Raw genomic sequence first — 21813 nt, forward strand, 5'->3', positions numbered from 1 at the left:
TTACCTCTAAATTTTTAGAGGTGCATTTTAAAAATTTGGGTAGCAGAAAAGTCATTTTCTGGTTCGGCTAGCTAGTCCTGTGTATTATTGAATAGTTACTAGAGAAGAGCTAATTTCCAAAGGTGTAGAGTAGGTCTTACGGCTATGATTCTTTATTCCAAGTCTTCCTTGAGGAGGTGACACTTCTAGGCTGTTATGATACGCTGGGATGAAGAGGGGTAGAAAGAAAAAAAAAAGGCATGTAAAGGTGAGAAAGAGTTTAGCCTTTTTTGAGGTAAGTCCAGAGTGGCTGCAGCAAAGTGAACAAGGGAAATCTTCATAAGAAATATGGTTGGGTGTATGGTCAAGAGTCAAATCTTGTTGATTTTTAAACCTGTTAAGATCAATGGGAAACAACTTTTGAAAAGAGGAATGAGATAGTTTACATTTTATGAAGATTGTTTTGGCTGCTTACCACAAGAAGATTGGAATTTAAATGTTAAGAGGGAGAATGGGAAGGTTATTAGAGTCTGGAGAGATGAAGATAGCTTGGCAGGCTAGGGTGGTGACAAGGGAGATGGGGAAATGTGGATGGATTTGGGATTTATGTTCAAGGAGAATCAGTAAGGACTTTTTATGTTCCAACAGTATGACTGCTTTTAGTTTCCTCCTATTATGCTGTTTCATGTCAGCTGCTGTCTTTCCCCTTTCTACTTGTGTCCACCAGGCAAACTCCCATTTATCTTTCAAACTAGTTCAGAAGCCGTAACTGTCACAGCATCATTTGATTTTAGTTTAATTAGTTTTATTTTAGTCAAACCTAAATTACAGCATTAAGAAGTGAATGAATAATTATGACATTTACTCACTACTCAGAATTTGAGCTCATCCTCAAGAGAAGTGTTCCAAAGTTTTTTCATATGTTGAGCATAACTGAATTCCTGATCTAAAATCTGTAGGACTGAGTGCCAGTGCTTCACACAAGGAAATGATTATCCTCCAGAGGGCGCACATTGCAAAGTCACTGGTCCCATAAAATTTGTTTTATGCTAACATCAAACACTCCCCTGCATCTACTGGTCATAGGAAAAATTCATCTCATGTTTATATATGTTTTTGAGCTTCCTAACACTACATTCAATATACTTTCTTTCATGTGCCTTTGTGAGACTGTACAGAATTTTTCTGAAATACCTCCAAAATAGTTTAACTGTATTTGAATTTAGAAATAACTCTGTAATACTGTTCTTTTTGTGTTTATTTCCAGGCATTATTCTTAGTTTGATATAAACTTACCCTTTGTAATGATTTGTAGCTAAAGGAAATCTTCTCTCTTCCCAGATAATAACTTTTATCACACTAATTTGTGTATATTTTATAATCTCATCATTAAATTGAATATCTGTTTAAACTCTTGTTTATACTGCTCCACAGAATAGTAGTCATAGTCCAGTTTTTCTTTCTGCTTTATTGTTTCATAACTAGGAACTGAACTTAAGTAGTGAAAAGTCACATGAAACTGTATGAATTCATTTTGTTTTACTTATTTTGATTGTTGCAGGACTAATAAAGTATGTTAATTACACAGCTGTTGAGTAATAGGGAATGCACATAAAGAAAATATTAATATTAATATTTAGCAATAGACTATTTGCCATATATAGATTACCATCCGAGGTAGTTAGACCATGTTAGAATAATGAAATTTAGACTTGGGAAGTAGAGAAAACTAGATTATGGAACTAAAGATAATTAACATTTACATAATAATTTTAAAATAATTGATTTTTTCTCAGGTTCTGTTATCAATGGAAGGTTAACCATTACAAAATTGGAGGTTATTAACCAGTATTTCTCTGTAATTTTCTTTTGTATTGATTCTATGGAAATTGTAGTTTTGACCTGAAATAAATTATTCTGCAGTAGTTCCAGGACCCCTGGTGGATGTCTGAAACCAAGGACAGTACCAATCTCTATACATGCTATGTTTTTTTCCTATACATACATACATATGATAAAATTTAATTTATAAATTAGGCACAGTAATAGATTAATAATAATAACTGATAATAAAAGAATAATCATAACAATATACTGTAATAAAAGTTGTATAATGTGGTCTCTCTCCATAATCAACTTCTTCAACTCTACCAGAAATGTGACAGTGGCTTCACTGGCAAATGTAGCCTCTCATATTTTTCAGTGCCAACTTACTCCTGAATCTCTGTAACCATCCCTTATTTTCAGTAAATGGCTTGGTGTCACTTGTTTCGGGTAATTCCTTGCTGAAAAGTCCACATAGGCTCTTTGTTTTCTGGCATAGCACACCGCCATTGGTCAGAACACATTTTCTGTTCATGTCCTCCACCCTCAAATTTAATGCCTTTTCCATCTTAACTAAGCACTTTCACACACTGTGGCCATAGCTTTTGCAGTTTAAGATCCAACAGCAAAGCTAGCATGAATTTCTTTTTCCTTCACAATTTCATGGGTAGATTAGTTCTTAACCATAGATCTTAGTGAACTCAGCATACATTTTTTTTCTTTCCTTATTAAGTTGGGAGCTTTAACCTTTTCTATTTAAAGAAGCACTTTTTAGGGCCTCTTTTGACACATCTGAATTGCCAGCATCACTCCTCTTGAGCTTTGGGGTGATTATTAGGTAAAATGACGTTGACTCGAACATAAGCACTGAGATACTGGGACAATGATCTGATAATGAGCCTGCTGTTTTAAGTGACTCACAGGTGGGATATGCTGGACAAAGGGATGATTCACATCCAGGTTGGGAGAAAGAGATGGCAGGAGATTTCCGGGGGATTTCTTCATGCTGCTCAGAAAGGCTTGCAACTTAAAACATATGAATTGTTTCTGGAGCTTTCCAGATCTCAGTTGATGCAGACAACTGATACCACAAAAAGTGAAACTGCAAATAAGGGGAGACTACTATATTCTGCTATCTACTTGATTTTAGCCTTTCTCCTTGTTATTTAAATAGTTATTTATTTTACCTGTGTATTTAAGGTATTTTGTTTTTTATACTGTGTAGTTTTTATCGTAACAGTATTCACATTTTAGCAATATGTGGGTTTTGTTTTGTTTTTACATTTTAATATCTCTTTCTAACACAGGAATACTCTGAAGATAGTAACTCTGAGCCAAATGTGGATTTGGAAAATCAGTACTATAATTCCAAAGCATTAAAAGAAGATGACCCAAAAGCAGCATTAAGCAGTTTTCAAAAGGTTTGTATTTTTTCTGGTTGATTCTATAACTTTTATTTTTCTAAATGATGTCTTAAATCAAGTAAATTCCATGTGATTTTGTTTCAGAAATATATTTGGATACATGGTGATATCATATAAAGTAAGTTTGTATTATGCAACATAAGCAAATATTTCAGAAGGGCTATTCCTTTGTATTTTCCAATCAAGTTATCTATAGAGCAAAGCCGTTGTCCAGAAAAACTAGTATGGTTCTGGTGGAAAGAAAATCAACATGTTAGTCAATAGTTATTATCCCTGCAATCTTATTTCCTGTTTTAGTGACATATCACACAGGTGTGGTTTCATTGCTAAAAAGTTTGATTTCTGGAGTTTACACTGTGGCACTGTGAATTAATGACATGGCTTGTCTCTGAAGGTACTAGTTTGATCGGCCCAGCACAGTGAGTTGAGGATCCAGCTTTGCAGCTGTGGCATGGGTTGCAGCTCTGACTTGGATTTTATCCTGGCCTGGGAACTTCCATATGCCGTGGAGGTGGCCAAAAAAGGGGGGGAAATGTGATTTCTTTACTACTGATAAATTTTGGGGTTATTCTTGCCCAAAATTATTCAAAGGAATAAAAAGTACTCTGGGGACTGTGTAATAATCAAGAAGTAGTTCTTATTTAATTTTTGCTGAAAGATCTTCAAAATAAGATCTCTTATCCTTAAGTAAGCATTTTAAGACTTTTTTTTTTTTTTAAGTGTTTTAAAAATGACATTGAAAAGTAAGAGTGCTTGGGACTGTTTTTCATATGATGTAAAATTAAAAAGTAGACATTGGATGTATTAGAAAAGAACAGTATTAAGTTATACTAAAAATTTCTTCTTTTTTTAGGTTTTGGAACTTGAAGGTGAAAAAGGAGAGTGGGGATTCAAAGCACTGAAACAAATGATTAAGATTAACTTCAAGTTGGTAAGATTTGTTTTGGGAGGAATTAAACTGATAATGAAATTATATAGTTAAAAACTTCATGGCAGCAAAATGGCATTATATCTACTTCTCTCATATAATTCTGTTGATGTGTTTCCATATTTAGCCTACTTTTTATTTGTGAGTACAGCAATACTAAATTTTTTAAAAATTCTTCATAGAATACAAAGTTTTCTGTTTAAGAAGACTTTTAGATATTTGGACAGTATTTGGTTGCATTATTAGTAGAGTGACTCTTCTCCAAACTATCAGTGTTTATTTGGGGGAGTTCTCAAGTTCTACTTTTTATTACAGGGAGTTGCTTGTCCGTTTATTAGGGCCGAAACCTTAGCGTTATTCATGGCTCCTCTTCTTCTCCCACCTCACAAATAATCTATTGGTAAATCCAGGTGGCCTTATATATCTTTAGGAAACATCAGTATATTTTATAATTTAGAAGGCTGTGTAAGCACCAGGTATCTCAGGATAGAGATTTGACTGAATAGTTATGGTGAGATTAAGGGCCCAGTGTTCAACTCCTAAGAGTCTTTGATTTAAAGTAATACCAAGAGACCTTACTGAAATCTGCTATCTTAACAAACTAGTAGTGGTTTACTTTTTGAGCCCATTTAAACGTACCCCACCTGTAAGATTTGATTTTACCATTTTACCTTGAGGCAAAATGGGAAGCAAGTAAAAGGAAAGAATTACTTGTATTTTGTGTTATTTTGCCTACCTTTTTTCTCTGCCTTTTTCTTGCTCTAGTAGCATCTCTGAGTAAGTTATAGTTTACAAAAGTTATCACTTCATTCCTGTCCCTCTTGTTTTCCAGTTAGATTCACAGTAGGGCTCGTGTTGTTGTTCTAGTAGTTTGGGGTTTTGTTATCAGCTACTCAATGTGTTTACCATTGCAGATTTAAAAAACAAAACAAAAAAGCAGTTAACCTAATTGTCCCTCAGTCTTTAATTACAGTAACATAAGTTTTGAAAAAATAGCTTTGAAGTTATTATAGCATAAGGAAATGAAGTCAAAACTAACTTTTTACTAAAATCCTATTTAATTATCAAGATAAAATCTTGAAGTTGAAACAGTCGTATTTCTCATTTCCCTTTTGCCAGGAGATATATTCTGTAACATGGATTTTAGCAGCTCACTGAGAGCATGTTACCTATTATTTACCCCTATACGGTACTGGCGTACTTAAAAACAAAAGTAGTTTGGTATATGTTGCTAAAGCTTTTCCCATGTTCTGTTAATTTTTTTTTTTCCACCTACTCTTGCTGCTTTCTTTTTTATAATTCACTTCTTTCTTAGATTTCAGAGTCTTCTCATGTTTTTTTCCTTGTCCTTCATGCTATATACCAGGGGAGAACATAGTCGTAAGCAGGAAAATTACAGTAACATTAGTTTATTCTTCACCCTAATAAATAACACATGTTCTGCTAGTCAAGAAAGCATTATATCTGCCATTGCTCCATCTTTGTGATTGAAAGTAGAATAGAGCACAATAAAAAGAGAGATTAAGAGCATTTGGAGATTATGGGGAATTTAAGTGCTGGAAATTTCACTAGTAGTCTTTTATTTCCTCAGATCTTTCATGTTTCCTGTAATGCAAATAGTCCTGCAAGGAATAGCAATAGTAGCTCCATCTACTATTGAGTGAGCATTAGGTGGGAGGACTTTTCTCCTTTTTAGGGGTGGGGAGGACTTTACTTAATAGTGGAATAAGAAGAGATTCTTTAGTGGGCTTGAAGAGATTCTTTCACTTAAGATTTTAATGGAAGAGCCTGACAATAATAGGGGGAGAAGAAATAAGTAACTACTTTTAGAGAGCTTCCTAGTCTCTGAATATTTTTGTAGTCTTTATGATTTGAATCTATGTGTTTGTTCTGTAGTGAGGAATATTATCTGAAATTTGGAAAATCTGTAAGTTGTAACTTTTATAAGCTTTATGAATTTGGTTCATGTGTCTGAGTAATCGAGTGACTTCAAATTTAAGCTAAAACATTTGTAGTGTTTCATACATAGTTCCTCTGTAATTGAAAAACTTTATTTTTCAATTAGGTAGTAATATGTACTATAAACATCATGTACATACCTTAGTACATAAATATGTACCTGGTAATGTGTTTTTCTTTCCTCACAGACAAACTTTCCAGAAATGATGAACAGATATAAGCAACTATTGACCTATATTCGGAGTGCAGTCACAAGAAATTATTCTGAAAAATCCATAAATTCTATTCTTGATTATATCTCCACTTCTAAACAGGTTAGATTCTGTTTTTCCCTCTTGGTACTTATCAGTGTGTTTCTTGTTTATACAAAGGGCATTGTTCTCTCTCTCTCTTTTTTTTAAAGCCTAAAGGTTCTATTTAAGCAGTTATGCTAGTTTTTACTTTTAGTGTGCTTTAAAAATAATATATGCTACTTGATTATAGTACTAATGACATAATATTAAAAGGTAATAACCCTAGCTTAATCTCTTTAAACAATATCCTCAGATCGAACATAATCTGCACACAACTTTTGCAGGCTTATATTAGACTCCCATATAGTTACTATCACAATTCTATCTAATAAACTCCTCAATACTTCAGCTAAACATCCTGAGCTGTTAATACTTAACAGTGAGTCCTAGGTGGTTTGTGTAGATTTGATTCAATAAGGATCCTTGGGAGGAGAACCTGTACTCATACAATTAATAATTAGCATTACTCATTAGGTGTTCAGTGCTATCTCTGTGCTTCTACAGAGAATAGGTAGATGGTGAAAGGAAGGGCTGAATAAAGGAACTACAGTGGGCATGTGGAATGTTAGTGCTTTCATTATTCTAGTTTTTATTTCTGTGCCTGCAGCATTCAAAAGTTCCTGGGCCAGGGATCAGACCTGCACTACAGAAGTGATACCACCAGATCCTTAACCTGCTAGGCCACCAGAGAACTAATTTTTGATTATTATGAAAATCAGAGATGATTATGTTACTTACCATTTCTTAGAACACTTGATAATTTTTGTACTCAAAAGATGTTCATCTCAAAATCAGCCTCTTTTGATCTGTCTTTTCTACTAGATGTCATTTTTATTTATTGAGGCAGTTTTTACTCTTTATATCTAAAATATACATAATGGAAATAGAGGAAGATAAACTTATTTTTACTTAGAACATTAGCAGTTAATGGCATTAATTCTAGAATTCTTAATATCGGGTCTTCTTTTAATCAGTTAAGTCTCTTTTTTTTTTTGTTTATTTTTTTAAAGAGGCTTTTCTTAAGTGAAAAAATGTTTTCTGAGTTTTACCAATGCATCATCAAAATATTTTTGTACATTATTTATAAATGTTGGGAGGAATAAGTAATTTTAAAACTTGAAGATTGTGTGTTGCTTTGTGCTATTATGTAAGCTTTATTGTCTTTTGAAAGTAAGTATAGATATTGGTTGGCCAGAACTTGACTTATTTACTTTGACGTCAGTCATAAATAAATAGGCAGCCTTTTCTGACAGTCTCAACCTTTCCTATTCTCATGGCCTTCTTACCTCTTGATCCTGTTAAGTAGAGACCTAGAGAATCAGGTATTCAAACAAAGGCGGGACCAGAAGTGGTGGGGACAAGGGAACTTATCATAATTCAAACAAAGAGCAATTTCCATTAAAAAAAAAAAAAGCCATACTCAGACATATGAACTGATGGTGTTAGACACAGCTAAAATTGTGCAAGACTTTGTCCCTCCATTCATCTCCAACAGTTTACAGTAACTTAAAAGTTTATAGCCCAGTTAATTGATTAGTCACATTTATAGAACAATTTTTGAGGGAGGAGGCTTATTCTTTCTTTAGCAACTTGCTTAGGATTTGCCACATAATAGGTACCAAATGAGAGTTGAGCAAATAAGATATACACTGATAACAACCATACTATTTCTATGTGTATGTTATTTACCTCTATTTATATAGAGTGAGTTACTAGTTTGGAAAGGACAAACCTATACTAGTAGGACATTAGACATTTTCTGGCTTTTATTTTTTAAAACTTGAATAAAAACACATTTTGTCACTTTCTGTAAATTTGATCTGTACTTTACTAAGGTATTGTTGATTTTGTGGACTGTCACAGACATTCAGTAAGATACAGATAGTGTATCTTAATGTATATTAAAGTTCAAAGATGCACTTTTAGTTTGTTCAAATTAACTTTATTAACAGGTACAAATTTGCTGTTTACAATTATAGAATTCTGATTTTTTATGTCAGATGGATTTACTGCAGGAATTCTATGAAACAACACTGGAAGCTTTGAAAGATGCTAAGAATGACAGACTGTGGTTTAAGACAAATACAAAGGTAACAACTACAATTACTTTTTTTTCTTCTGAAGAATGGGCGGGTATCCTTGATAAACTCTGCTAAAGATGCAAGCCTTCTCCTGTTGAAATCTTTTAATTTTAATAAGTTTATTTTTTTACAGCTGGGGAAGTTATATTTAGAACGAGAGGAATATGGAAAACTTCAAAAAATTTTACGCCAGTTACATCAGTCCTGCCAGGTAGCATTCCTTTATTTTTCCTTAATATTGCTTCATAGTAAAAAAGCATAAGAAAAAATTGTATTTGAAACATTGCTTAGGGATATTTTTGTTCAAGCATCATCCCAAAAATAAAATTGGGAAAGTAAGTTACCAAAAAGCTTATTTTTTCTGAGTATTACATTTATTCCTCTTTTAATCTTAATTTCAGTCCTTATTTTTTAGAATGAGACACAGGTATCAGTAAACTAACAGATGCGTCATTAATGCTAAGAATAAGCCTTTCGGGAGTTCCCATCATGGCTCAGTGGTTAACAAATACGACTAGGAACCGTGAGGTTGCAGGTTCCATCCCTGGCCTCGCTCAGTGGGTTAAGGATCCGGCATTGCCATGAGCTGTGGTACAGGTCACAGACGCGGCTCAGATCCCGCGTTGCTGTGGCTCTGGTGTAGGCCGGAGGCGACAGCTCTGATTTGACCCCTAGCCTGGGAACCTCCATATTCCGCGGGAGCGGCCCAAGAAATGGCAAAAAAAAAAAAAAGAATAAGCCTTTCATATTTAGTTATGTACCTATGAAAATTGGAAAGAATCTTACAGGTATAGATCATAAAGATGGTTTTATTCTAGGAGTTCCAATTGTGGCTTAGCGGTTACAAACCTGACTAGTATCCATGAGCATACGGGTTTGATCCCTGGCTTCACTCAGTGGGTAAAGGATCTGGCATTGCTATCACTTGTAGTGTAGGTCTCAGACACGGCCCTGATCTGGGGTCGCTGTGGCTGTGACGTAGGCCAGAAGCTGCAGCTCCAATTCAACCCCTCTCCTGGGAACTTCCATATGCCCACAGGTGTGGCCCTAAAAAGAAAAATAAAAAAGATAGTTTATATTCTAGTTTTCATGTATGAATCCTATATAACAACATTGTCCAATAGAACTTCATGTGATGCTAGAAGCATTCTGTATCTGTGCTCTCCAGTGTGGTAGCATCAGCTATGTGTCATCAAGCACTTGAAATGTGTCATCAAGCACTTGAAATGTGGCCAGTATGATGGAGGTACTGAGTTTTTAATTTAAATTCATATAGCCACATGGTCTATACAGTACACGTCTATAACTTTCTAAATAGAACCTGTCATTTTGTATTTCCTTTTTCGTCTTGATCAATAAGTTACTTGATAGTAGTTTAAATATTATGTAGAAATACCATTTTAAATATTTTTAAGCTCTTTCAATGCCCTCTAATTATATGTTATTTATGTAAATGGGGGAAAAGTTGATCAGAATAGTGTTCTAAATTGTCTGCAGATTTTCATTTAATAGTTTTACCATTTTTTAGTTTTTAAAAACAGTGTTTCTATTTCATAATTGTTTTGCCTTATAATGCAGATTAATCATTTATAGATTGTTTCTTATCTACACATTCTTTAGGAAAGCTTAGCCTGATGCATAAGCAGCTGTGTTCATTTCCATATGAAATGGAAATGGTAGAGAAGCTATTTCTGAATGAAAGAAGTTCTTTCATAAGGAATATGAAAAAGCCCTCTGGAGAGGTTTTTCTTGGTTTATTTTGGAACATAAGGAAAATGCTATCTGGATTGTAAATAACATCAGAGTATATACAAGAGATGCATGGTCATCTAAATGTACAGATTTTCTTGCATATCATAGTTTTTAGTCTTATTGTGACTTATTAGTACTAAACAGAAGTTTTAAGTTGGATGACCAAATAAGTAATTAATTTTGGCTTTGTGTATGGCATTGCTTGTATTTATGGTTATCTGAAAAATAATCTATTGTTCCTGGCCTGTGTTTCGTTGGTTGTTGGTCATCTTTCAAAGTCAAACTGAAATGTCACCACTTTTGTTATTCCTTTAACAAATCCCAAGAGAGTGAGTCCTTTCTCTTCCGTTCTTGGCACTTGGTTCATGCTTCAATTAGAATCATTATCATTTATATTATAATTTTATCTGTTGACAGTTTGGTCTTCTAAGTTGTGAACACTTTGAGACCAAGAATATTGGTTTATTTAACTTTGTATTTCCCCAAGGTAGACCCAGTGCCTGGCACTAGGAAGGCATGTGGGAAGTACTTTTGACTGAATGAGTGATCTAATGTTCTTGTGAAGATTTGGGGAAAACCATAAATAATCTAAATAAAAAACATTACAGAGAGTTCCCTAGTGGCTCAGTGGGTTAAGGATCAAGCATTGTCACTGACGCATCTTGGGTTGCTGCTGTGGCATGGGTTTGATCCCTGGCCTGGAAACTTGCACATGGTGTGAGTATGGCCAAAAAAAAGAAGAAAAAATTACTCAACTTTTATACATTAAAAAAAATACTTCTGGCCATTGAAGTTCATGTTCTTTGTAATCTTTGTTCCAATTAAAAGTTGTAATGCATTTTCCAACAGAATTAGTATTATAAATGTAAGGTTCTCAGGCTAAATCAAATAAAAATAACTAGATTGACTCTGAGTTCTATCTTGACTAAATGTTCATTATCTGTTTTCCTAGACTGATGATGGTGAAGATGACCTGAAAAAAGGCACACAGTTATTAGAAATATATGCTTTGGAAATTCAAATGTACACAGCACAGAAAAATAACAAAAAACTTAAAGCACTCTATGAACAGTCACTTCACATCAAGTCTGCCATCCCTCATCCACTGATCATGGGAGTCATCAGAGGCAAGTTTGGTTTGGAGAGTGTGTGGGCAGTGTCATGTGAAGATACCAGGGTGTCCTTGCATAGGACTGAATGACTATAAAGGTTGTTTCTGTTTTAGTGAAAATAACAAAGTAGCAAAGTTGATGAAATGATGAAGTCTTAGAAAGGAGTGAGGATGAGTTTTTGTCATTGTACAATTTACATTAGTAAAGATATTATTATTAATAGAAAATTCACCCATCAGAAGTTCTATTCTGGAATTGTAAAGATATATAGATAGATAGATAAATTACTTTTGAAAGTTCCTGTCATCATGCAGCAGAAATGAATCTGACTGGGAACCATGAGGTTGCAGTTTTGATCCCTGGCCTCGCTCAGTGGGTTAAGGATCTGCATTGCCGTGAGCTGTGGTATAGGTCACAGATGTGGCTCGAATCTGATGTTACTGTGCCTGTGACATAGGCTGGCAGCTGTAGCTCCAGTGGGACCCGCTGGCCTGGGGAACCTCCATATGCCGTGGGTGCAGACCTAAAAAGCAAAAAAAAAAAAATTGCCTTCTACTTCAACTGAGAACAAAGATTTTCAAATGCTTGTTTGGGTGATGTTTAATGAAGAGCTTGCTTTTTTAGAATTCAAGTGTGTCCCTTTTAGATGTTTTAGGAGCTAGTACTCTTGAAGTTTTAGAATTAAAAAGACTAGAAGACACCGAAATAGTTTTTGATTCTATAAAGTGGTCAATCTGTAATAATAGAATTGAAAACGCTTCTTCTATTTTCTTTACAGAATGTGGTGGTAAAATGCACTTGAGAGAAGGTGAATTTGAAAAGGCACACACTGATTTTTTTGAAGCCTTCAAGAATTATGATGAATCAGGAAGTCCAAGACGAACCACTTGCTTAAAATACTTGGTTTTAGCAAATATGCTAATGAAATCGGGAATAAACCCATTTGATTCACAGGAGGTATGTTTGTGCTCTGGTTGTTAATTTCTATCAGCTCTTGTGGAAATAAACATTCTTTGTACATATATGTATTTAATTCTTCTTCCTTTTTTTTCTAACTGTGTTTAGGCCAAACCTTACAAAAATGATCCAGAAATTCTAGCAATGACGAATTTAGTAAGGTAAGATTTTATATTTCAATTAAGATACTTTCCTTAAAGCAGTGAATAAAGGAGAAAGAAGAGAGAACTTTTCAGAATTCAGTTAATTCTCAATGTTAACTCTCTTGTATTTTGGCTTGAAGTACACCAAAGTTTGTGAAATTTTTGAAGTTTTTTTATACTGTTTTTGTTAGTCACAAGATTTTATAAATATTCACTGCTTTTTTTTGTTTGTTTTGTTTTTTGTTTTTTTTGGGGGGGTTGGCTTTTTAGGGCTGCACCTGCAGCATATGGAAGTTTCCAGGCTAGGGGTCGAATCAGAGCTGCAACTGCTGTCCTATAACACTGCCACAGCAACATGGGATCTAAGTATCTTAGCCCACTGAGCGTGGCCAGGGATCAAACCCACATCTTCGTGAATGCTCATTGGGTTCATAACCCACTGAGCTACATTGGAAACTCCCATTTATTGCTCTTTTTTAATCTTATGTCTGTGTGTATGTGTTCATGTACGTGTATAAACGCATGCTATTTTTTTCAGCAGAAAGCCAGAGGTTTTAAAACAATTTCACAATATTAGAATTATCTGCCTTAATTCAAAATGAGATTACAAATTGGTTGAAATAAGTCAAGAATTTTCAGGGAGTTTCTGTCCTGTCTCAGTGGTAACGAGCCTGACTAGTATCCATGAGGTTTGGGTTTGATCCCTGGCCTCACTCAGCAGGTTAAAGATCTGGCATTTGGATGAGCTGTGGTGAAGGTCACAGATACAGCTCAGATCCTGTATTGCTGTTGCTGTTGCTGTGGTGTAGGCTGGCAGCTGAAGCTCTGATTCATCCCCTAGCCTGGGAACTTCCTATGCCACAGCGCAGCCCTAAAAAGCAAAAAAAAAAAGAATTTTCAATAAGATAGCTTCTTTACTTATGTATCTTCTTAATTGACATGATAAAACCCTACTTTAATTAAATTTGCTCAGGAAATTTTCTAAGATGAGAAGCAGCAGAGGGGTTATACTGGTAAGAAATCTAAAGATTTATTGTTGGCTTCTATGGTAAAAGATACAACTGACTGTAAAACTTGCTGTGATCAATTAATATTAAAATTGATATTAAAAAGTATGAGAAACTTAACTAGGTTTCAAGTCCATTGTTTTAGGTTTATACAGCTGAGTTTACTAAGACAGGAAGAATAGTTAGGGACATAGGGCAGGGTTGGGGTTTTTTGGTTTGTTTTCAGATATAGGTGGATAATTTAGATGACATTGTGTTAATATTCTTTTTTTTTTTTTATTTAGAAAAGTACTATTAGGCTATAAATTATGAGTCACCTAAATTGCAACATTAGAAAATAAATTTTCTTTTTTTATTTTAGTTATGAAAAGTGATTTCACCATCCTCAATACAGTTTACTCTGTCTACATTTGGCCACATTAACTAAGAGATGATTTGATTAGAGGTTAACTTTATAATACTTTGAAAATATTTGTTTATTAAGTTAAATTGCTAAGAAACAGTTTAACTTTTTAATAAGAAATACTGAAGGAGGAGTTCCTGTCATGGCTCAGTGGTTAACAAATCCGACTAGGAACCAGGAGGTTGCAGGTTCTACCCCTGGCCTCACTCGGTGGGTTAAGGATCCGGCAGTGCCCTGAGCTGTGGTGTAGGTCGCAGACACAGCTCGGATCCCGCCTTGCTGTAGCTGTGGTATAGGCTGGTAGCTGCAGCTCCGATTAGACCCCTAGCCTGGGAACCTCCATATGCCGCAGGTATGGCCCTAGAAAAGGCAAAAAGACCAAAAAAAGAAAGAAATACTGAAGGGAAGTTTTGCCCTAAACATTAGTACTTTGTTCAAATTAAATTGGATAAGTGGGAGTTCCCATTGTGGCTCAGCAGAAACAAACCTGACTAGTAACCGTGAGGATGTGGGTTTGATCCCTGGCCTCATTCAGTGGGTTAAGGATCCACTGTTGCTACCAGCTGTGGTGTCAGTCACAGATGTGGCTTAGGTTCTGCGTTGCTGTGGCTGTAATATAAAATTTGAGTAAATGGATTAAAGCATTGATTTATCAGACTTTTTTTTTTTGCTCTTTATGGCTGCACCCACAGCATATGGAGGTTCCCAGGCTAGGGGTCAAATTAGAGCTGCAGTTGCTGGCCTACACCACGACCACAGCAACACAGCATCTGAACTGTGTCTGTGACCTAAATCACAGCTCATGGCAATGCTGGATCCTTAACCCACTGAGCAAGATCAGGGATTGAACCTGCATCCTCATGGATACTAGTTGGTTTCATATCCACTGCGCCACAACAGAAACTCTTATCAGACCTTTAAAAAGGAATTACTAGGAGTTCCCATTGTGGCTCAGCAGGTTATGAACCCAACTGCAATCCGTGAGAATGTGGGTTTAACCCCTGGCCTAGTGGGTTAAGGATCCAGCATTGCAGCAATCTGCAGTGTAGGTTGCAGATGTAGCTCAGATCCCACATTGCTGTGGCTGTGGTATAGGCTGGCACCTGCAGCTCCAGTTCCACCTCTAGCCTGGTAACTATCATATGCAACAAGTGCAGCCCTTAAAAAAAAAATTTTTTTTTAAAGCAATGACTGTATTTTAATATGTATTATAATCCAGTGAAGCCTCTATATAGAAACTTAGAAACTTATTTAATGATAAATTTTGACTCAGAGTGGTCTATCGTGTCCTACATTTTGTGTAAGATTTTTTTTAAGCCATTTAAATAATGGAAGAATGTCTCTTGGATAAAATATATGTGTGTGCAAGTGTTTTCACCATTTAAGTATATCTTCCTGTAGTGTATTACAATAATATATTTGGGATAGGTAAGAAAAGTAATGCATCCTAATTTTATCTTCCTAGTCAGTTGCCAGCAGACTAGAGGAAAATAATTCCTGTTGAAGCACTTGAATCACCTGCCCCTAACATGAAGTTACATTGCGACCCAACAGATGGAAGCACAGCAGAGGGCATACAGATTGGCTGATGATATGTCTTACATATAAAGCAGACATTGGTGCCATATCCAGAAGGTTGGCTTCTTCCTTCTCAGCACCTTTAGCAATCCCCTTAGTGCCTTCAAGAGTAGATAGTAGATACCTTAGAGAATCATGAACATAAATCAGCCTTTGGCCTTCTGCAGCAGTCTCCATCATATGTTTGTGCAATTTGGCACTAATTATCTGCCACCAATGTTTCTGCGATATAACTCAGTGGAATTTTAAGACTAGAGAGAATTGAGAATCACATGATCTGTTTAAGAAGTTTTGGCAGTTGCTGGTATCTTTCTAGAAGATAAAGATTGGGAAGCTGCATTTCTGAATAATAATCTTCAAAGAGGATATACTGTCCTATATCCAAACTCCTCAATACAGTAGTATGCATGAATCCTGATTTCTTAGGGAGTAAAAATACACAATTTAACTTGAAAGCAGTAAGCATTAAATGGCTATTAAACTGTTGTCAATTCTTAACAGTACTGATTTTGAGGGGTTTTTTTTGCTTTTTAGATTTTGAGATTTTAATTGATTATGTATAAATATAAGATAAAACCCCAGAAGATTTATTTAATCTTTCATTTATAAAACCAAAAGCATTAAAAAAGAAAATTCATTTTGTTTTCAGAAGAATATGTGTGAAGTGTTTCCAATTTTCATTACTGAAATTGTAATTTAGATTTTTGCATATGAAAATGAGAAACGAGCTTTAGATTATCTGATTTAATATATGATCTCTTTATGTTTGACAAAAGTATGCTTTTCTTTTTCTGTTAGTGCCTATCAGAATAATGACATCACTGAATTTGAAAAGATTCTTAAAACCAATCATAGCAACATCATGGATGATCCTTTCATAAGGGAACACATTGAAGGTATATTCTTTCTGCTAACTGAATTCTGTTACTTTGCCACTGACAGACAGTGCTTCTTAATGGAGCTATATGGAATTAAACTTTTTTTTTCTCTTTATTGCACAGTGTGGAAATATTTCTATGTGCTGTTATGGAATAAGATACTCCTTAAAATTATAAAGCTGTTTTAAAGAAATCATTAGCCAATTTCATGTTATTAATATAATCAAGTTCTTATATCCACTTAAAGTAGCTATCCCTTTTACCTTTTATTCTAATTTAGATATTGTTGCACATTTATTACTGGTGCTTAGGTTCAAAGTTAAATTTTAGGATTTATTTTTGACAACAAAAGCTTTGAAAACAGCCTATTATAGATAATGCTGAGGTGCATTTACTTTGAAAAGGTAACATTGTATTAACAAATATATGAGATTTTTAATAAGTACTGGTTAACAAGGACAAAAATTATCCCTTTGTTTTGAGCCTTTTATACCTCCAGTGTGCCCACCAGTTAAGGAGCTATTTGATAGTTTTTAATAATCAACTCATTCAAATAATTAAATCCTAGATGCATTAGGGAAATCTGAAGAATACTTTGGAAGTAATTTCGTTTTTTTTTGTTGTTGCTCACCTTCCTTTCTCTTTCATTTAACAGACATTTTAAGTTTTTATTTGAACTTAGAATGATACTGTTCTTTGTGGGTATAGAAAAATGTAGAAGCCTCATGCATAATTCCTGTCTAGGTTTTGTTTTGTTTTGTTTTTTGTAAGGATAATTCTACATAAAGAAACTAGGAAAAATGATTGTAAAATCATTGTGTAAAATGTAGTACTGTAGGTTTTGAGAGAGCATAAGATAAGGAACTTGGTTGTCGTAAATTAGAGCTTCTTGAACCATGTTAACTGTGGAGGAAATGATTAGCAGTGAAGTGGTATTAAGAAGGCAAGAGGATATTTTTGGTAGCATCACCACATGAGCAAAATCAGGGAGCTGGGAACAAAAAATTAAGAGGAGAGACAGTCTCTAAACGTACTATGCATCTGTTGAACGCAAATGTTTTCAAACACAAATACTTTATGTCCTCACCAGACAGAAAGATGTATTTTGGCGAGATAAATGATATAGTTAATTAATGTGATTTAGAAGTACATAGTGATTCATAGAGATATACAAACTATTAAATACAAATGTGTTATTTTAATTTTTTGTCTTTCAGAGCTTTTGAGAAACATCAGAACACAAGTGCTTATAAAATTAATTAAGCCTTACACAAGAATACATATTCCTTTTATTTCTAAGGTATTCATGGATTTCAGTATTTATAATTTGTAGTTATAAATGCAGTATACCTATCTTCTGTTTAAAAGAGTGATTTTTGGTAATGTTTTGTAGTCATTACATTTTGAAAATACAGTATAACTTAAAAGTTTTTACTTTTAATGTGAATGTTCCTGTGTTTTCTTGGCATAAATTGAGTTAAAAGTAAGGAATAATTAAATTTTGTTTTAAAAATTTTTTAGCCTCAGAGAAAATTGTAGAGCAAGTAGTGGCTGAACTATATAACTGATATAGAGTTAACCCCAACCACAATAACATTATGGTAGAAATATACTTTAAAAGTTAAAGCTAAATTTTATCAGACCTGTTTTTTCAGAAATATTTTAAAGTGATATTGAAATTTGTTTTAAATTTTCTCTCAGTGGTAGAAATGAATTTAAAATCAGAATAAGTATTTGTATAAAATCATGAAGTCTTTAGAAAAGTGAATTAGTAGAATTATAATGAGTTTTTTGTCTTAGGAGTTAAACATAGATGTAGCTGATGTGGAGAGCTTGCTGGTACAGTGCATATTGGATAAGTAAGTATTTGTCTATTTTTTTACCACAAAACTTTTAGGACATAAAGTTTGAATAATGATGGCAAAGGTAACAATTGAATTCTTGATTTTTCACTTAAAAAAAAAATACCCTCTGGCTATGGTTTTCTACTGAAAGAGATAATATGTATGTAATGGCCTTTTATAAAGGAATGATCATATTAAGCACATGGTCTCTGAAAAAGTTCTAAATGATTTTCAAAAGGTTTCTCAGTCAGTATATGACCCATACACAGCTGGAGAGTTATTTATGAATAGCATTTTTTTTGGTTTTTAAAATGTAAGGTATGGTATATAATAGTTTGAAATTTTGGAGTTCCTTTTGTGGCTCAGCAGGTTAAGAACCCAACTAGTATCCATGAGGGTGTGGGTTTGATCCCTGGCCTCTCTTGGTGGGTTCAAGGATATGGTGTTGGTACAGGCTGCAGTGTAGGTCGCAGATTGTGGCTTGGATCTGGTGTTGCCATGGCTGTGGCGTAAGCCAAAATGGCTATGCCTCTGATTAAACCGCTAGCCTGGGAACTTGCATATGCCTCAAGTATGGCCCTCAAAAGACACACAGAAAAAGAAAATAAATCTTTCTTAAAATCAGTATGTTATTTAGAGCTTCAGAAATTACATTTGCTTTTGATTAATTGGATGAGTATATGCCTGTTCATTCTTTCAGTGAAATTATTGAAAGGTAGCTGATGTCTGACTTCTGTCTAGAGTTTGAATAAGGTAATGAATGTTACAGTGAGTGTTGAACTCAGTCATTCAATGTAGGCAGCATTTTTTTTTCTTTTGCATTTACTAATTTTGTGAATATTTTATGAAGTCCAGAAGATATGCTTGGTGAAAATGGTTTGTAGACATGTCTTATTTATTTATTTCCAGCACTATTCATGGCCGAATTGATCAAGTCAACCAACTCCTTGAATTGGATCATCAGAAGAGGGGTGGTGCCCGATATACTGCACTAGATAAATGGACCAACCAACTAAATTCTCTCAACCAGGCTGTAGTCAGTAAACTGGCTTAACAGAGAACAAGCTTTTACATACGTACTTAAGGCAACAGTGCAGAGATGTAATCCTTAAAAGAACTGGGAATGGCAAAACTACTGTCGGTTGATGTGTCCTGAAAATTATTGGAGTTATGGCAGAAGTGCTTTTTTTGATCAACTGGTTTGTGTTTTGCTGCTGCATTTATCCCAAGAAAAACAGCTTTAATCTCCAGAAGAAAACCAAAATGCCATGGGATTTATGCTCTATCTTGCCCTAAAACATACAACATCATAGTAATTTGTCATGGGCAACATGACCAGAGAGAAGATTTTTGTCATGATTTTAAATACACTGACATGCTACTGTTGGTTAAATTTAAACATGTTTTACCTGCAGAAATTCTCTCACAAATAACCTGCAATAACTTGAAATGCATACCCTTTTGAACACTTCCTTTTCTCATGTATAAATTAAAACGTTTGCTGCATTTTGCAAAATGTTAAATCTCCAAAAATGTGTCCGTATATTTCTGTACCTGCAGTGTAGTAAAGGTTTAGATGAAACCCCATAATTATAGTGGCATACTGTCACTTAGGTTTCAAGCAGCAAAATAAACAGTGCAGCTCAGAAATTGTAGTTTGGTTCTTGATGTGTTTTTATTACATTTGGGGTTTTTGTTTTGTTTTTTAGTACCTTAGAAACGTCAAATTATTTCATCTTCAGTTAATGATATAAAAAAGCCCGAGAGCAAATAAGTTGGTTATTTGCTTTCAAGGTTTTAAAAGTAGTCTTTATTGATAAAAGTTCCTAGTTTCTAACAAAACACTTGCATAGTACTTACTTTGACAGTGATGCTTTAAAGGAATAAAATTCTTTTTTTTAGAATGATATTCCTTTTTAAAAGATTCTAACTCAGAATGTTCACTTTAAACAAGTATGCCAGAACATAGACAGCTAAATGAATGTTACCCTGCATAACGATCATGCTGGAAAACTATTTCCTAATTCCAGCAGTCTACCGTTGCTCAGAACCTCTTGGGTTTTGCTCTTTTAGAATTGCATTCAGAGCTAATTTGTCACACACTATTAACTTTATAATTACATATTGTTAAAAAAAACATTACCTATCTTGATTGTTTTATTGTTATCATTATTTGGTACCAAACGACTTTGGACTGTTTCCAGAAATTAAATCTATCTTTTAGGTAATAGTGGAAGTATGCACCTAGCTTTGAAGGCAATCCAAAAAGAGTTTTAAAGGTATTTTGAGCAGTGGTAGCATAGTTAGGAGAATGAACTGTGGCCTTCCAAGGTGACTACCGTAATGGAGACGCAGCTCATTTGAATGTATTGAGTTTTGGATGTATGTTTCATTTAAAAAAAAAAACAGTTCACATTATTTTATAGTGTCAAAAGGAAGAACTAAGATTAAGGTAATTTCTTTGTTTTTTTCTATTGCTTGTTATTATGTAAAAAGAAGAGAGTGGCAGTTCAGAAGGAAGACTGTTGTAACTGAAGAATGACAACCAAGAATTTTTGGTCATTAAATCAGATTTTATAAACAGTGGAAGGAGCATGGACTTAAAACAAGGCATGCTTATTTGGTTTTGTCAAATTTTTCGAAAATATGTGATATATATTTATACTAAAACTATATAATCATTACATTTAGGAGAGCAATCAGTTAATGTCTTTAGCAGATTAATGCAGTATTAAATACAGGTGCAACTTGAAAATTGTAGAAAATTTGAAAGAAAATGATAGACAAAATTAATGTCTCTGGTAGGGAATAAAAAACTAAGATATTATAAAAATCATGTGTATTTCTTCTCTTTTGCATAAATCATTTGTGGAAAATGTGCTAAAAAATTTTTTTACAGGAGTAATAACAATTAGGACTTATTTTTCAACATAATTTAGAGACCGTTGCTACCCAAATAAAAATGACGAGTTTCTGTGCCAGTACTCAGTATGTATGCATGTGATATAACTGTGGAAAAAAGGTCTTGCTTTTGTCTGAATTGGTGGAATTAGAATTCAAAGGATTTGAATGACATGATTTAACCCTTACCCTCCAAGCTCTTGGAATGCCCAGTTCTCTGAGGTATCTTTGCTGCTGCAGTGGTGCATCTTCCATTTTCTAGATGAAAAGAAAGCATGCACTTGTTTGTTTTTTTTGGGAGTAAGCTAGGCTAAATATCTAATGATATCCAAAGTTATACCTTAATCTTAAATTGTATGTATTGAATAGGCTTTGCTTAGTATTCCCTAGAGATTTGTTCTTTTTTTTTTTTTAAGTCAGTTGCCACATTTGTTCCTGAACACAGGTTTTTGATAAACTTTTTTTTAATAAATGCCCTTTGAGCATTTCTCTTTTTTTCCTTTGAGCATTTTCTGTGTTTTTTATGCAGCAAATCTTAGAAGTGAAATCTTAAGAGACTGCTTATTAAAATATAACTAAAAATTGATTGGCAAATTCTTAACTTTTTTATACATTTTTTAAATTATAGTTGATTTACAGTATTGTGCTAATTTCTGTTGTATAGCAGTGTGACCCAGTCATACATATATATACCTTCCTTTTCTTATCACATTCTTATCATTTAAATTGCTGATTAAATCGCTCTCTTCT

General features: G+C 34.1%; 1 protein-coding gene across 2 annotated transcripts in view; it reads left to right on the forward strand.

Moving 5' to 3' along the window:
- COPS2 (COP9 signalosome subunit 2) overlaps positions 1-20995 on the forward strand; it is a 32139-nt gene extending 11144 nt beyond the window's left edge. The window contains exons 2-13 of one of the 2 annotated variants that reach the window (XM_021072083.1): positions 3111-3224; positions 4081-4158; positions 6303-6428; positions 8387-8497; positions 8622-8699; positions 11193-11367; positions 12131-12309; positions 12418-12470; positions 16239-16336; positions 17536-17618; positions 18119-18177; positions 19072-20995. In XM_021072083.1, the coding sequence (XP_020927742.1) occupies positions 3111-3224; positions 4081-4158; positions 6303-6428; positions 8387-8497; positions 8622-8699; positions 11193-11367; positions 12131-12309; positions 12418-12470; positions 16239-16336; positions 17536-17618; positions 18119-18177; positions 19072-19216 (1299 nt within the window). In that variant the 3' untranslated portion in view covers positions 19217-20995. The remainder of the gene's footprint in view (positions 1-3110; positions 3225-4080; positions 4159-6302; positions 6429-8386; positions 8498-8621; positions 8700-11192; positions 11368-12130; positions 12310-12417; positions 12471-16238; positions 16337-17535; positions 17619-18118; positions 18178-19071) is intronic. The other variant, NM_001105301.1, reaches the window with a different exon arrangement.

The sequence above is a fragment of the Sus scrofa genome, chromosome 1 (genome assembly GCF_000003025.6).
Source record: "Sus scrofa isolate TJ Tabasco breed Duroc chromosome 1, Sscrofa11.1, whole genome shotgun sequence".
NCBI classification, from domain to species: domain Eukaryota; kingdom Metazoa; phylum Chordata; class Mammalia; order Artiodactyla; family Suidae; genus Sus; species Sus scrofa.